General features: G+C 38.5%; 1 protein-coding gene across 2 annotated transcripts; it reads left to right on the forward strand.

Moving 5' to 3' along the window:
- Positions 1 to 429: 429 nt before the first annotated feature.
- On the forward strand, positions 430 to 16,651 carry NPM1 (nucleophosmin 1). Of its 2 annotated transcripts, XM_059417353.1 has the most exons (11): positions 430 to 620; positions 2,623 to 2,702; positions 3,261 to 3,380; positions 3,718 to 3,811; positions 4,127 to 4,233; positions 4,347 to 4,414; positions 9,332 to 9,389; positions 9,751 to 9,834; positions 10,554 to 10,655; positions 13,173 to 13,247; positions 16,274 to 16,651. In XM_059417353.1, the coding sequence occupies exons 1-11, from the start codon at positions 563 to 565 to the stop codon at positions 16,310 to 16,312; spliced, it is 885 nt and encodes a 294-aa protein (XP_059273336.1). In that variant the 5' UTR covers positions 430 to 562; the 3' UTR covers positions 16,313 to 16,651. The 2 variants fall into 2 exon arrangements, with proteins under 2 accessions (XP_059273336.1, XP_059273337.1); XM_059417354.1 differs by lacking the exons at positions 13,173 to 13,247; positions 16,274 to 16,651 and adding an exon at positions 11,783 to 12,122 and having other exon boundaries at positions 431 to 620.
- The last annotated feature ends 563 nt before the right edge of the window (positions 16,652 to 17,214 follow it).

The following is a 17,214-nucleotide window of genomic DNA, read 5'->3' on the forward strand; positions in this document are numbered from 1 at the left end:
AGACTTGAGAGGCACGAAGTGATGGAGAAAGGTGAACCGAGCCGCTCTCTGGCTCATTTACAACCGGCTCGCCCTCCCTCCCTAACACAGCTAAGGGTTGCCGTCGCCATTTTGCAGGGTGGGCTGCGCAGAATACTGGCGCTAGGCCGGCCCGCCAGAGCCGGAGAGGACGTGGACGGGTTGGAACGGGGCAGCGCGCGCTACCGGGGGAAAGCACGCGTGCGCACAGGCGGCCGCGGCGGAGGGGTGGGGCCGGGGTGGGAGTGCGCGTGCTCGGTGGGAGCCCGCGAAGTACCTGGAGGAGGTGGGGGGCGAGGTGGAAAGGAGTGGGGTTGAAGAGCGCTTGCGCGAGAGACGGACCGTCCGGGGGAGGGGGGCTCCCGAGCACGCGCGCGGAGACGGGACTTCGGAAGCTCTCGCGAGATCTTCACGATGCTATATATGTGCGCAGGGAGCCCGCGTCCTTTCCCTGGTGTGATTCCGTCCTGCGCGGCTGTTCTGTGAACAGTAGTCGTTTATTTCCGTCCGCCTTCTCTCCCACCCAAGTGCGAGCCACCACCCCATGGAAGATTCGATGGATATGGACATGAGCCCCCTGAGGCCCCAGAACTATCTTTTCGGTAAGTGCTGGGAGGTTGGGGCGACGCCGTCCAGGGCCTGGTGGCTTTGAGGTGGGGGGGCGGGGATCTTCCTGAGGCCTGGGCTGGTAGAGAAAGCTAGGCACGCTGGAAGGCCTGAGGGAGGAAAGCGAGGTGCCGGGGCCCTGCAGCCTAAGAAATGGGAGGTCCGAAAAGGAGAGCTGGAGCTCGAAGCGGTGGAAGGAGGGGCTGCCTATAGCCTGGAGCAGGAGCGATCCGAGGCCCGGGGCCCGAGGTAACGTAGAACCAACAGGCTGAGGATTCGGCTTTATTTGGGGGCACGCGGTAGAGCCACCGGCATGATTTTGTCTTGGGCTGTGTGATTTCGTAGGCTTGTGATTCTTGGCTGGTGTCTTTCATGCTGGGCCCGGCCTTGGTGCTGGAGGTTGTGGGAATCCGTGGTGGGGCATGGTCCTGTTTTCTGGGGGGCAAGGGTATTTAGAGCCCGGCGTTGTCCTCAGGCCTCAGGAGTGCGGAGCTCTAGGGCCGATATTCAGCCCCGGTGCCTCGGCCGGTTGCGGGGGGAGGGGAGGCGCGGCCCGGCGTGGGGAGGCCGCAACCGCTGGGAGCACGTGGTTGCCACGTGGTTGGGGGAAGGAGGGGGTGTGGGCACTACATCCGGGTCTACCTGGTGTCTTGTCACCCCGGAGCCCGGCATCCTGGTGCTTAATTGAAGCTCTTGGGCGGGAAATGTTGGGTAGAGTGGCTGGTGGAGCCAAGATTGTGGGAGTCTTTGTTCAGTGCTTAAAGTCTATGATGGCAGTTCTCATTTATAGAGCGCTTTTTTTTTGTTCTCACGTTGGTAGATTGAGTTAGCCCACTTTGCAGATGACGGTGCTGATGCTCAGAACTGAAGTGACTTAACGAAGGTTGTGCTTGCAGATTTAAACCAAGACCCTTGCCTCTAGAGCTGGTGCTTTATTTCATTTATTTATTTTTGGAGGGAGGCTGGTGGAAACTGCCCTCTGTAACGCGTTGAGCAAACCGCTCTTTTGAAAAGATGGGATACGTGTGTAGGGTCAATAAGGGCTAGTACTGTTTAGGAATCTTTCCCTCCCCTCTCTAGAACGTAGTACCATAGTAGAAAGAGCCCAGCTTTGGTTTACAGTCCTCATGAAATTGTCGAAGCTCTATTTTTTTTGTCAGGCTTTGAAGTAAGTGCAAATCCTGCCCCAGGATTTGTTTTTTTTTGTTTGTTCTTTATATATCATGCTGAGATTTGTTAATTGAGATAACATTGAGGCGTCTGTATACCAGTAACTGCTAGATGGCAGTTAGATGGAATCATTTAGTTAAAATGTTATCTGATGGCCTGTTGATGGAATGGGAGTAGATAGCTCGCACTGTACATTAAGGCTTTTATATCTAGCCCTTTTGAATAGCCAGGATTTTTGATCAGTTTATACCATATTTTTGTGTTAATCTTTTCTACTGAACTATCCCTGGTATATGTCTATTCTTAAATATAATTTCTGAGCATAATTTAATGTATATCATTTCTGTTAACTTCAGATAGGGATATTGATCCCTGTAGTAAGTTTTGGTTCTTTTTACATTTGTAGTTTTTCTCATAAGTATAAGCTGTTCATGTAGGTGTTCGTGTAACCATTCTCATTTTTCAGTTTGCCACTTGGGTGCTTAGGTAGATAATTCATCTTTTTTAAATAGTAGGATTTTATCAATATTGTACATTAGACTTAGTTTCAGATACAGGTTTCAGTTCCAGATTTACTCGGTCTTCGGGCCTGTTTCTACCAAAAGTGGTAATAGTAGTGTAGTAAAAAATGAGATAGTATAGTGGGAAAGTGGAATTTATAAAGCCATGTGTGGATGTTATTTGATGTTTACAGACAATTGTTCAAGAAATCCAGGAAGAGCTACTTCTGCCCTGCCTTTTGGTAGCTAGAACAGTAGAAAACTTGTTCAGTCATCTTTCCTTAAAGTTTTCAGTGATATTCTTTGTTGTTTTTTGTTTTATTTACAGGTTGTGAACTAAAGGCTGACAAGGATTATCACTTTAAAGTGGATAATGATGAAAATGAGCACCAGTTATCTTTAAGAACGGTATTTACATTTTCCAAAATAAACTTTTTCTTGTTATCAGCCTATTTCTTTTTGTGACTTAACACTTTGATAATATTTTTTTTATAACTGAGTAGTGTATATATGGGATAGTGCACTTGGCATCTTTACCTCTCAGTTGGTAATCATGTGAAGTTCAGTCACAGTAATGTTCAACTTTCCATATTTATGTACTTTGTTTCTTTGGCTGCATTATAAAACCCTTTAGGACAGTGATGAATCTTTCTTGTACTCAACAGTAAGGCCTATAGCCTTACTGCCTAACTTGTGATAGGCGGCCAGTAAATGTTAGGTGATCCATACTGTGGGTAACTGATACCTCCCACCACTATGCCATCAAATACATTTCTATGCATTTATTCAAATGTATCAGATATTAGAAATTGATTGGTAAGGCGACATAAAACTTGAATGTTGTGCACAATAAAGTTTTTTATCAGTGGTAATAATAGTTTTATAATTGCCTTTTTTTTCTTAGAAGACAAATTTTGGAGGATTGTAAAATGCAAACTTAAGCTGAAATACTCTTTTTGTTCACAGGTCAGTTTAGGAGCTGGTGCAAAGGATGAATTGCACATTGTTGAAGCAGAGGCAATGAATTATGAAGGCAGTCCAATTAAAGTCACACTGGCAACTTTGAAAATGTCTGTACAGCCAACGGTAAGGGCACTTAAACTTGGGAATTTATGTCAAGGTCCGATTCTGTTGTATTAAAATAGATGTCATTTAACTTAGACCAGGGACTTAGAAAGGAGGAATTTCCTTTGGTTCTTACTAGTAGCAGTAGCTGTGTCTTCTTTCACTGTGGGGTTGAATGTTCAATGCTTGAACATAGTGGTTTGCTACTTGTTTGTCAGAAGTGGAAAAACGGGTTCACTGGTTTGTTCATTTGGCTTGAGTTTGCCTGTAATGCCTATTAATGCAAACATTTTTCCAAGTTTGTCGTGAACAGGTTTTTATACTGAACATTTAACCTTAAAAATTTTCTCCTTTTTAGGTTTCCCTTGGGGGCTTTGAAATAACACCACCTGTGGTCTTACGGTTGAAATGTGGTTCAGGGCCTGTGCATATTAGTGGACAGCACTTAGTAGGTATGTTATTATGTATTAGGCTATTCATTCTCAAATGCAGTTGCTTTGTTCCCTGTTTGAACTTTGTTCAGTAGTAGTTCTAATACTCTTGTCTTCATAATCATTCACATGGAAATAACTGGAAAAGCCCCCCCCCCATTAAAACCTAGGAGAGTATTAGCCTTGGAAAGTCCTTTTTAAAAAAATTTCTGTGCCGTTTGCTGTTTTTCTAGCAGATTTTTGTTTTTAAATGCTCACTACTGTATGTTACGCCTTTTTTTCCTGAGTTCTTCCTCGTCACTTGAGTTTTAATAGTGGATAATAAATTTATTTTAGCTGTGGAGGAAGATGCAGAGTCAGAAGATGAAGAGGAAGAGGACGTGAAACTCCTTAGTATATCTGGAAAGCGTTCTGCCCCTGGAAGTGGTAGCAAGGTTCCTCAGGTAGGTGAAATATGGCGGATATCTTACTCTGGCCTTTAGTTTGTGATAAAGGCTAGTACTTGTTCATGAGTATAAGGGTGTATATATTTATATATATATTTTTTTCCTTTAAGAAAAAAGTAAAACTTGCTGCTGATGAAGATGATGATGAAGATGATGATGATGACGATGATGATGAAGAGTAAGTATAAGTAGTATGCTCTTAGAAGCTTGACAGGTGTCTGGGGGTAGTTTATGGAAATTATTTACTAGAGTCGTCCTGTGAAATTCATATAATTAAAGGGTAAATGGCCAGTGGTTGTTATTTCGGGTTAAAATAGCTGAATTAAAGAATGTTATGGGATTAAGAGCCTTTACAGTGCTGCAGTGTATTGCAGATTTTAAAAGAATATGCAGTATTTCCCAAATGTATTTGACTAGCTTTTTTTTTTTTTTTTTTAAGAATTTATTTATTCATTTGACTGACAGAACACAAGTAGGCAGAGAGGCAGGCAGAGAGAGAGGAGGAAGCAGGCTCCCTGCTGAGCAGAGATCCCGACGTGGGGCTCAATCCCAGGACCCTGGGATCCTAACCTGAACTGAAGGCAGAGGCTTTAACCCACTGAGCCAACCAGGCGCCCTGACTAGCGTTTTTCTGAGGAAGAGTTAGTGAACCTGTGATAACAGGTCTGCTGGTATGTTTTTTATTGAACGCTATATGATAAATGGTTTGGGTAGGAAGAATCTGAATAATTGTAGCTACATTCATTTTTAAGTTGTTACTTCATGATTTTTTTCCCCTCACAAAGGATTTTGGCTTAGGATTCTTTGGTCCTTTGGTCCTTAGTGGTAAAATAAGATTCTTCTAAAAGAGATTAAGAATGGGTGTTTGGAGGGCGCCTGGGTGGCTCGGTGGGTTAAGCTTCTCCCTTTGGCTTGGGGCTTGGTCTCAGCGTCCTGGGATCCAGCCCCATGTCGGGCTCTCTGCTCAGCAGGGAGCCTGCTTCTCCCTCTCTGCCTGCCTCTGCTTACTTGTGATCTCTCTCTCTGTCAAATAAATGAAAAAAAAAAAAAAAAGAATGGGTGCTTGGGTGGCTCAGTCAGCTGGGTGTCTGCCTTTGGCTCAGGTCATGATTCCAGGGTCTTGGGATCAGGCTCCTCAGCAGGGAATCTGCTTCTGCACCTTCCCCTGCTCGTGGGTGCTCATGTGTGTGTGCTTACTGGCACCCTGTCTCTCTTTGTCACATTCTCTTTTGAGCTCTTTCCTGTAAATACAGTATTTAAAAAGAATAAGGATGTTCGTGGAGGATTTAAAATTGGGATGGAAACAATTTAATGATAGGTCTATTAAACTTGGTCAGGCTGAGGTAGAGTTATATGCACCTAAAAAATAAAATGTTGTTTGTAATTGGTCTTTCCTATGTGCAGTAATATCAGTAACTTTTGATAAGTTGAACTTTTAATTATCTGTCAGCTTTTTTCCTGAGTTCCCAGGTTGGTCCATATATATACATATATATATATATATTTATATATATATAAACATAATTCAAGAAGAATTTAAGGTCAAACACATACTAGGTAATGATCAAATATGAGAATTAGGTTTTCAGTAACCTCAACTAGCCAAGCTGGTAGTTATTAAAAAAGCCATTTAAGCATGGCAGTGAAGGCTCTAAAGTATGAAAAGACGAAAGAGTTGAATGCTTAAAAAAATGCAGGATTACCTGCATATCAGACTTAGAAACAATATAGTTGTTGTTTCACTGTTAACAACTTTGGGGAATAGTTTTTATTAGTCAGAATTAAAATGATACACCCCAGGAGAAGAATGGGAAATGGACTTAAAATAGAAATGAGATGGGGCGCCTGGGTGGCTCAGTGGGTTAAAGCCTCTGCCTTTGGCTCGGGTCATGATCCCGGGGTCCTGGAATCGAGCCCCACATCGGGCTCTCTGCTCAGTAGGGAGCCTGCTTCCCTCTCCCTCTCTCTGCCTGACTCTCCGCCTACTTGTGATCTCTGTCTGTCAAATAAATAAAAATCTTAAAAAAAAAAAAATAGAAATGAGAAACCCGAATGGTATATGTGTTTTGACTTTTACTTAGTCCTTGACCTCACATTGCCTTTGTGTAGGTTTACTGTTTATGTCCAATAACCTATTCAGTGAGGAAACAATCCCTTCTAGGAAGGCTTTGGAGTGGGACCCAGTTGTTGTCTTTATTCTGCTTGGGTTTCGAAAGATTTCCTGTCTTTAAAATGGGTGTTTCTTTTTTTTTCCTAAAGATTTTATTTATTTATTTGACAGACAGATCACAAATAGGCAGAGAGGCAGGCAGAGAGAGAGAGGAAAGGAAGCAGGCTCCCTGCTGAGCAGAGAGCCTGATGCAGGGCTTGATCCCAGGACCCTGGGATCATGACCTGAGCAGAAGGCAGAGGCTTAACCCACTGAGCCACCCAGCCACCCCAAAATGGGTTTCTTGATACAGCCACAGTGTAGAAGAGTTTGTGTTCTTCCATGTTTCCTCTAAGTTGTGTCTTTAAGTTGGGTAGTGAGGGAGGAGTGAAATAAATATATACAGATGTTAATCAAGGTTCAGATTACTAAGGTTTCATATAAGGGAAGAAAGGGTGGGTGGTCAGAGAAATGTATAAGTAGGGATACTTAAAACTGCATGTGATAATTGGTTTTATAGAAATTCTTGTCATCTTGTTTCTAGTGTGGGGAAGAACATAACAGGGATTGGGTTCTAAAGCCAAAATTGACAGAATCACTAAGGACAGTGTATATATAGCTTTGCCTGTACTACATAATATTTGGCAGTCCTTAATTTACCCCAGTTCTGGAAAGATGGGTGTTTTCTTGGTGCAAGTAGATGAAATTGCTTATTTCAGAAACTAGTGTGGAAAAGAAAAAAACATTTTGGTTAGTATAAAAGTTAAGTTTTTGAGGTAATTAAAATATAAATTAGATTTGCTATTAGCTAATACTTAAATGAACTTTTCAAATTTTTCCCTAAAATTCACCAGTTTAGAATTAGAATGCACAATTCAGTGGTTCTTAAATTGCATAGTTGTGCAGTCATCACCACAATTTCAGACCATTTCATTCCTTCAGAAAGAAACCATATTATAACTTACCTTTATATTCTCCAGCTCTACTCAACCAGTAATGTACTTTGTCTTTTATGGATTTGCCTATTTTGGATATTTCTTGTAAATGGAATTTTACATATAGTATGTGATTGATGTCTTGAGTCTTAAAAGAATCATGCATGTTGTAGTATTACTAGTACTTGTCTTGGTATTATTTGAGTTGTAAGAGGTTATTTTTTGTTTTGGGACAAGCACCTTATCAGATACAAATATTTTCTTCCATTCTGTTGGTTGTCTTCTACTCTTGAGTGGTATCCTTTGCACAAAAGTTTTTAGTTATCCTCATTGCTTTCTTTGTAATTGAAGCATGGTTGACCATACAGTGTCACATAAGCTTAAGTTTTTGTTTTTAATGACTTGTGAAGTCCATTTTATTTATTTTGCTGCTTGTGCATTTGGTATTAACATAAGAAGCAATTGCCAACTCTAGTGAAATCTTTACTATGTTTTATATTTAGATCTTTGATAGATTTCTGAGTCCGTTTTTGTGTATGGTGTGAAGTTAGGGGGACCAACTTAAGATTCTGCATGTGGATTTCCAGTTGTCCCAGCACCACTTGTTAGGCTTCTTTGCCATTGAATTAACAGTGTGATCACTGTTGAAAATACAATTACTATAAATACGTGGGTTTATTTCTGGGCTCTCCAGTTTTATTAATGTGTGTGTATTATTAAGTGCTGGTAAAACACAATTTGATTTCTGTTGCTTCATAGTTTTTGTGGGTTTCTTTGAAAACACTAGGTGAATCCTCCAACTTTGTTCTTTTTCAAGATTGTTTTGGCTGCTTCAGGTTCTTCAATTTTGATACAAATTTTAGGATCATTTTCTACAGAGAAGTCAGTTGGGACTTTATGGACTGTGATGAATCTATAGATTATTTTAGAATTGCCACTTTAGAATATTTCTACTGATGTGTGAATACAAGATATGTTTCTATTTAATTATTTAAACTACAACCTCCAATTTTTTAACTCATTTATTTGTAAAAGAACAGTGTTTATCATCTTAACCATCTTTTAAGTGTGTAGTTCAGGAGTGCTAGCCATATTTATACTGTTGTGTAATAAATCTTAAACTCTTACCTATTTAATATTGAAAATTATACTTACTGAATGAAAACTCCTTTCTACCATTCTCCACCTGTCTGGAGCCGCCTGGCAACCACCGATCCACTTTTGGATTCTTAAGAGTATAAAGATTACTTTTGATGCCTCATTAAGTGGGATCATGTAGTATGTCTTTCTGTGACTGTTCTGTTTCAGTTGACCGTCTTTTTAAGGTTTGTCTTTGTTTAGCATGTAACAGATTTCCTTTAAAAGTGAATATTCCAGGGGTGCCTGGGTGGCTCAGTGGGATAAAGTGTCTGCCTTTGGCTCAGGTCAAGATCCCAGGGTCCTGGGATCAAGCCCCACATCGGGCTCTCTGCTTAGCAGGGAGCCTGCTTCCTCCTCTCTGTCTGCTTGCCTCTCTGCCTACTTGTGATATCTATCAAATAAAGTCTTTATTTAAAAAAAAAGGTGAATATTCCATGGGTGCCTGGGTGGCTCAGTTGTTTAAGTGTCTGACTCTTGATTTCAGGTCAGTCATGATCCTCAGGGTCCTGAGATTTAGAGGGTTCCACTCCATGCTTGCTCTGTCTCCCTCAAATCTTACCCAAAAATCTGAATATTGTAGTAATAACTATGAATATTCCATTAATTTGTGTACATCACATTTTCTTACGTATTTGACTGTTAATGGATATTTGGGTTGCTTCACCTCTTGGAAATTGTGAATAATGCTGTAATGAAGATGAACGTGCAGAAAGCTCTTCAAGATCCTGCTTCTGATTCTTTTTGTCATTCCCCAAAAGTCTGAAAGTTATTGTCTTGATAGACAAAACTTGTAGGTTCATCCAATTTCTACATAGTTTTTTGGCTTACGTGAGTGCATTGAGTCAGTATTAATAACTCTCTTCATTTGTAGTGATGATGATGATGATTTTGATGATGAGGAAGCTGAAGAAAAGGCTCCAGTAAAGAAAGTAAGTAGGATACAATGGTATGAGGTCCGAAATAGCTAATAACAGAAATGTAGGAAATTTTTTAGTGCTTTTCACTTCTTTTGTAGTTAATGAAAGCTGCCTTGGGAGGAGTTGATGATCTCATACTTACTTTAGTCCTGAGTAGGGTTGTCATCCTAAAAACTTTCCTAGTAGTGAAGAATGATCTATTTTTTTTATCCATGGGGCCTCCTCCCACTTTATTAGTTCTTTACACCTTTTGTCAGAATAACTGCTTTTGTCTTAGCCTGACTGCCACATATATAGTTTTAAGGAAGTTTTATTTGCACTCCTATCTGTTGTTTCGGAGAGGGCAGTGATTAAGATTAATTTCTAATTGCAGTCTGTACGAGATACTCCAGCCAAAAATGCACAGAAATCAAACCAGAATGGAAAAGACTCAAAACCATCAACACCAAGAACAAAAGTAAGTGACACCATACACATAAATGCAGTTTCCATTGTAGTAGTTAAAAAACTACAAAGTTGTCCTATGGAAGAAGCTAGTCTGAAATTTGACATTGTTTGGAGAACCCTTGTAATTGGTGTCTTAAAGAGCCAAAGTATGCTTATTAGTAATTACTGTCCTATGTATGACTGTTGGCATTTTAGTGGAGGAGGATGCTAACAGAAAGATTTTTATTGCATTACAAACAGTTGTGTCCTGTAAGGAGTTTGTTGAAAGTATTTTATGGCATGGTACAGTTTTTCACCCTAGCTGTGTTGACAGCTTAAAAGAACCACAGTACCTGGGCTTGGAGATTATTAGAAGCTGCAGGATGGGCCTTCAGCACATCAAGCTGCATTTACTTGCTTCATTCTTGGGGCCTTTGGGTTTTAATTTTGAAACCTTTAAGTGGTTTCCTCTCAGTTTACCTAAGTGTACAACAGATCTGGTGTTGAATTTACAAAAGCAAGCTCAAAAGTACTCCTTTCTTAAGGGATGATACTAAGGATAAAAAACAGTTGTTCAGATGTTAATTTGAAATAACAGTGCAACTCTGTACATTTTATAAAGAAGGATGGTAAATAAGAGGGATTTTTCTTGAGAAAAACCAGGTAGATAGGGGATGGGTCTTAAGAGCTATACTCTTAAGGACCTTTTGAAGTTCATCTTTTTTCTCCCCCCCCCCCTACCCCGCCCAGGGTCAAGAATCTTTCAAAAAACAGGAAAAGACTCCCAAGACACCGAAAGGACCTAGTTCTGTAGAAGACATTAAAGCAAAAATGCAAGCAAGTATAGAAAAAGTGAGTAAAAGGATCTTTCTTTAAGAACTAGATAGGTTTATTCTTCCCTATGTTAAGGTAATACTGTTGTGAAGGCTTGGAACTAGATTGCTCCTTTTTTTTTTTTCTTTTCTTGCTACACCTACCCCTTTTGTGTTTTTCTGATGTTTTGTTTTCAGAAATGGATTACTTGTTTTTTCACATTTGTTTCTAATTTCATGATTTTTTTTTGGTATGTACTTGAATTTACTTGTATTTTATTTTATAAAAGAAATACAACTAAATTTGTTTTAAGGTTCATTCTGATTTTAAATGTGTGCTGTGGTGAGTGCTGTGAATTGTGTAAGACTGATGATTCACAGACCTGTACCCCTGAAATAAATAATACATTATATATTAATTTTAAAAGTTCACTAGATTCTTTTGCTTGTTTTTTTGGTTGTAAGATGCTACAGAACCAGCAGAGGGCGTTTGGGTTTTATAAAATTGTAAGCCACTGGAAAAGTGGAGACAGTGTTGTTGCTTGGTGGTGTAGCTAAAAAAAAATACTGGAGTCATGACTGACTCCAGCAAATTGGAAAATGTCTTTTTCTGTTTGCTTTTTATACTGAGATATTACTGGTCAATATATGTGAAAATATCTTGAATCTTTAATAATGCTTAAATTTAAAGGCCTTTTGTCTTAGTGGAAATGTGAGAAGTTAGCTCACATCGTGTTGCTTGATTGGTGAGCTCAATTAAACCCTAGTGAACTTGGACTTGTAGAATATGGAGTAAATAGTTTCAAATGTTTTGAAACATTTGAGAAAGTCTATAATTCTGTGAATTGCGATATAAGACCCCAATTAGTGAGAGTAAAGACGGGATGGTGATGAAAAGTTGATGACTCTCCTTTCCCCGTGTTTTTCCCGTGCTTTCTAAGTTTTGGCCTGGCTTTGCTAGATGTCCTTCTGCAGTGAAGAGTCAGTTGGAAAAATAATGTTTAGAACCAGGATGTGTTCATTTATGCTTTGTTTCTATGGTATACCTTTCTAGGTTCTGGTAACACAGCTGTATTTTTATCCCTTGGATACAATGCTAAAATGACATCTTTTAGATCCCCCCCCCCCCCATTTTAATATGGTCCTATCTCCTTGATTTAATTACAGGCGAATTGAACAGTCCTGGGCACTACTGGTAAATTAAGCCCAAAGCTGGGGAGAGAGGAAAAGGAGAGACAAATATAGTCCATACTGACTGTCATCAACAATCCAGACTGAAGTTTCAAATTCCCTTTCCTGATTTGCCACCCACCCACATCCCCTTCCAGGCTGGAAGCAATCTCATTCTTGATCTCCTAAAGCACATTTCTTTTGACTGCTGTGATTTCAGTGACCCCTTACACTTGGCTTTCTATTATGTGTGCAATTGCCTCACTCTTGACGATGTTTCAATCACTTCTGTATCTCCCTAGCTGCTCAATAAATATTTTAATGAATCAAATAAGAATGTATGTGACAATAATTTAAAAATTGGAAAATACAGTAAGGTTTATTTTCTAGGTTATAGAGGTAGTTTAACTATTTTACACCATATGTCTGATCCCTAAACTGTTCGTGCCATGATTCCTTTGGCATTTTGAGACCTTGATCTTTTAAAATGTGTAGAAAATTGAGGTTAAATGAAAATTAAAATTTAGTTATAAAAAGAGGAAACAAAAGGGATATACTTAGTGTAAAAAAGATAATTCAGAAGTAGTGTTGAATATGAACATCTACGGGTATTTTGCGGTAATTGCTATGTTTAGAAATACTTGGTGATGAAATATTTTGAAAATAATTCGGTGCTAGTAGTATTAATGATTTCTTCCCCATATCCATAATTGATGAAGGAGGTTCCAAGTTACAATTAGTGAAATGTGGGGCTAATTTTCCCTTCCATTCGACTTCATAAACGTCCTGAACTGACTCCCAGGCTAGCATTGTGCTGAACCTAGGTTTTTAGTAAGTATTAAAACAATTTCGATTTCTTTGTATGTGGTACTCAAAAAAGGATATACATTTGTTTTGTATTTGGTTCTGGGTGGTATATATAATATAGTAGTCAGACAGTTGACATTTGAGGGTCTGAAGAATCCCAAGTTTAGCTTATATTTTGTATTTTTAGACAAAACATATCGTCTAAAATTGGAGAGAATTCGAGACTGATAAACGTAGTAGTATGGGACTACTGTGAAAGACCTAAGGTTTTTTCCCCCCTTTTAACTTTAAATTCAATTGATTAACACAGTGTGTTAGTTTCAGAGGTAGAGTTCAGTGATTCATCAGTCTTACACCCAATGTACATTACATCATGAACTCTCCTTAATGGAAGACCTAGCTCTTACATCTCGTTGCCCAGTAGGTGTTTCTGGCCTAAAAATAGTATTAAAATGAGAGTTGAATTGATAAGAAATGAACCAGTGATGTTTGTAAATAGCATGAAAATCTGTGAGGAATTTCATAATATCTCAAAAACAGTGTTTTTGTACTTAACCTTAATAATGCTTTTGTTTCCTAGGGTGGTTCTCTTCCCAAAGTGGAAGCCAAGTTCATCAATTATGTGAAGAATTGCTTCCGGATGACTGACCAAGAGGTAACTGAATTTTCAGGACATAAGACCAAATATTTTACTGTGACTTACTTATGATTCTTTTAATTTAAGTATTGGCTTCTTTTAAAAGGTTCCTAACCACAGACAATACTTCAGATTAAATACATGGAAACTTTTAAGGATTTAGTTGGTAGAGATTGAGAAGATAACTCTTCAGTTCTTTTTTTCTCAGCTTTTGATAATAGTGGGTAAATTATCTTTTTGGTTCCTGAACTCACTTTTAATTTTGGTGCTTTGTTGGTTAAGGAAGTAGTATTCTGTGGTTTCCTTGCTGCTCCATTTGAGTATTAGAGGTAGTCTGGACTTGGACTTTCTTGTGAGTTGGCAGAAAAGACCATTTTCTGCATAGGTCTTAGGGGAAGCACGTTTTGCTGAAATCAACCTAAAGTGTAAAATCTGGAAGCAAGAAGCCAAATTGTAGTTAATATTCGATATCTTAGTTTGAGTCATCTGTTAAGTTTTGTGTTATGTGTTATTTTGTCAATAGAAAAAAAATGCATTTATTTTTATTGTCTTATTTATGGTTGCTGACTCAGATTATAAAGGAAAACGTAAAAACAGGTAAGGTTCCTAGGCGTCTTCTATATACAGAACACTCTGTTAAACGGCTTTTGTCAAGAATCCCCAAGCCTCAACTTTTCTCAGTAAACGAGGAAATTTTGTCAGTTTGAGTTTATTTTCTGCCAGTTATGACTTAAATGGCAGTACTGTTTATGTCCAGTTTGAAACCCATTCAGTATTTCAACACTACTATTTATGAGGTCAGCCATAATTGACATGGCTGTGAAGTGATGAAATTCAGTTTTGTACTCTTGGTTGCTGTTCTGTTTGTGTATATTTGAACCCCAAAGTACAAGTGTGAATTTTCTGAATAGTGGACATCTGTTAAACAAAAATCTTGTGAAACTGCAGTATGCAGCTATTAGTTCAATATTGTGTAGTGGAAAGTAAGATGTAAACCAGCATTTACTAACAGGGAAGCACAAAACAAAAGATTTCTTCCACTAGTACCAAAGGAAGTGGTGAAATAAACCGGGAATTAAGAACAGTTCAGAGGAAGAAAAAATAACCGAAGATGTAAAGAATTTCCACCCAGTATATCAGTCTTGGTAGCTGAAATGACTGAATTCCTGCTTTCAGAAGTATTTTCCGAGTCTAAGACTGAAAGCCTATTCTTAAGTGCAAGGATGAAATTTCTGCAATATTCAAAAGTAGTTCTGCTCACTATTAACATAGATTTATCAAAACTATAAATATGCCTCACGTTTTTACAGCATACTTACAGATACAGGTCACAATGTATAAACAATTTTTTCCATTGCTTGTGCAGTTTTTCTAGTGAAAAAGAGTTGCTTCTGAGGATTTGGCTAATAAAATCCCTTCCAGATGGGATTTGAGAAATACTAGCAAATCTTTGCAAACGCTCTTGAATTAAGAGTTAATGAAAACAATTGTACTGCCTTTTGTGGAGAAACAACAGATGAAATTTTGGTGAATGTTTTTGTAAAGATAAAATGTTTACTCAAAGCAGTGATGATACTACGAAAGGTGTTTTGCAGTCCATATATTCTGCATAGCACTGCCCCGGTGGCGTCCTATGTTTCTTTTGACTTGAGTGTCATGAGATTGTTCTTCAGCATTTATATTGAACTGAGGGAGGATTTTTGTGAGATTTACTCACGTTTGATACTCCGTTCCTTTGTGTTTGAAACCCTGTGGCTGTTGAGTAATGGTATTTTTCAAGACTCCTATTTGAAGGCCTGGAAATCATACTTCTGAAGAAAAGATTCTAAATGTTCGTAGTGATCTTTTTTTTTTAAAAAGATTTTATTTATTTATTTGACAGAGATCACAAGTAGAGAGGCAGGCAGAGAGAGTGGGAGTCAGGCTCCCTGCTGAGCAGAGAGAAACCTGATGCGGGGCTCGAACCCAGGACCCTGAGACCATGACCTGAGCCGAAGGCAGAGGCTTTAACCCACTGAGCCACCCAGGCACCCCCTTAGTGACATTTTTAAATGGTTAATTGAATAAAGCCTACGTTTAGCAGTAGGATTATGTAAATGCAGAGAAGTTCAAAAAACTTAGTCTAAGGTACTCCTGTTGTCTTAAAAGAAACTTGTTAAAGGCTGTAGAGTTGACAAACATTAAGGCTATTATTTTTATTCATAGTTTTAAAGGTTTTTTTTTTCTTAAGTACCTCCCATCCATTGCAGGAATTGTACCACAACCCCAAGATCAAGAGTAACACGCTCCACCAACTGATCAGCTGGGCATCTCAAGATGCCTTTATAAAAGAAGGTTATCTATGAATAGGAAAAGAAATGCCAACTTGAACTGGATAATTAATAACTATACTTAGCCAAGACTGTCATTTGAATAATGATTCTTTTACATGGATGTTAATACTAGCATGAGAATAAGTAAGAATTTCATCATGTGTTAGAGGAGGACAGAGAAATGGACAGAGATGCTCTTTTGTCAGTAGACAACATCAAATCATTAGATTTTAAGAATGGAAAACAGATTATGTCTTGGAAGATTGGTATTCAGTGATTTAACAAACCAGATAAGAGCAAGTGTGAGTAGTTAATCTGGTGTGTTTCAAGTAAATATAATTTTTTTTAGTATGTGTCCCATAGGCTTAGAAATAAATGTGTTTAACTGTGTGTTCTGTATTTCTCCATGTTAAATCTGGCAGCCCTAAAGCAGATTACATTGGCCTATCTGGCTTACCTACTCTTGCATTTCATTTATCTAAGCTCTTAGGTACATACTAGTACCATTGACTCTAATTACAAAGATTCACATGATTTTAGTCTGATTTGAAGTATTTGAAATAAATTATGTCTGAGTATATATTTGGTTGAAATTAGTTCTTAATTATGTAGTGAACCTTTTTGGTGGTAAGATGAAAAATAGATATGTTGAACTGTACAAAGAGACATGGTTTAATTTATTGGTGTCTATGAAGTGTTGTGGTTCTTTAACCGCATTTCTTTTTTTTCCAGGCTATTCAAGATCTCTGGCAGTGGAGGAAGTCTCTTTAAGAAAATAGTTTAAACAGTTTGTTAAAATTTTCCGTCTTATTTCATTTCTGTAACAGTTGATATCTGGCTGTCCTTTTTATAATGCAGAGTGAGAACTTTCCCTACCGTGTCTGATAAATGTTGTCCAGGTTCCATTGCCAAGAATGTGTTGTCCAAAATGCCTGTTTAGTTTTTAAAGATGGAACTCCACCCTTTGCTTGGTTTTAAGTATGTATGGAATGTTATGATAGGACATAGTAGTAGTGGTGGTCAGACAAATGGAAATGGTGGGGAGACAAAAATATACATGTGAAATAAACTCAGTATTTTAATAAAGTAGCACTGTTTCTCTTTCTGTTATTTACCCTTCTTATACTTTGTCAAAGAAATAAGTGTATATAGTTAAAAAAAAGTGTCAAATACTATGCTAAAATCCCTTCCCTACCCCTCCAAATAGATCTGCTTCTTGGAGTTAACCCATCTATTTTTCATCTTGAGCATTACATGTTTAAAACTTCCCACTTCTTAATAACAGATGATAATTATGACCATGTAGGCGTGTTTCCAAGTGTTCAGACCAGCTATCCACTTTAGCCCAGTTTTTACTGGTAAAATCTGGCATGTTGAACATGTTGCAGCAGCTTTTCTCAACGTGGGTTCTTCATCTAAAGGGGAATGAATTCTGTTGACTTTTTTCAATTTCTAAAGGACGAATTCTGTTGACTTTTTTTAGTTTGCCCCAAAATGTGCATAATTTACACATTTTTAAATCTGTAGGAGAAAGATTGATTTATTGCATGTGGTGGTTACAGGAGGACATTTAGGGGCTAATTCTTATCTGTTTTACCCTGTGCCAATTGTATGATCGTTCTATTAGATTACTCTTCTTCCTCTTGTTTTGCTGTGGTGTCTCCCAGTAGTTG

Source organism: Mustela nigripes, chromosome 12 (assembly GCF_022355385.1).
Source record: "Mustela nigripes isolate SB6536 chromosome 12, MUSNIG.SB6536, whole genome shotgun sequence".
NCBI lineage: Eukaryota > Metazoa > Chordata > Mammalia > Carnivora > Mustelidae > Mustela > Mustela nigripes.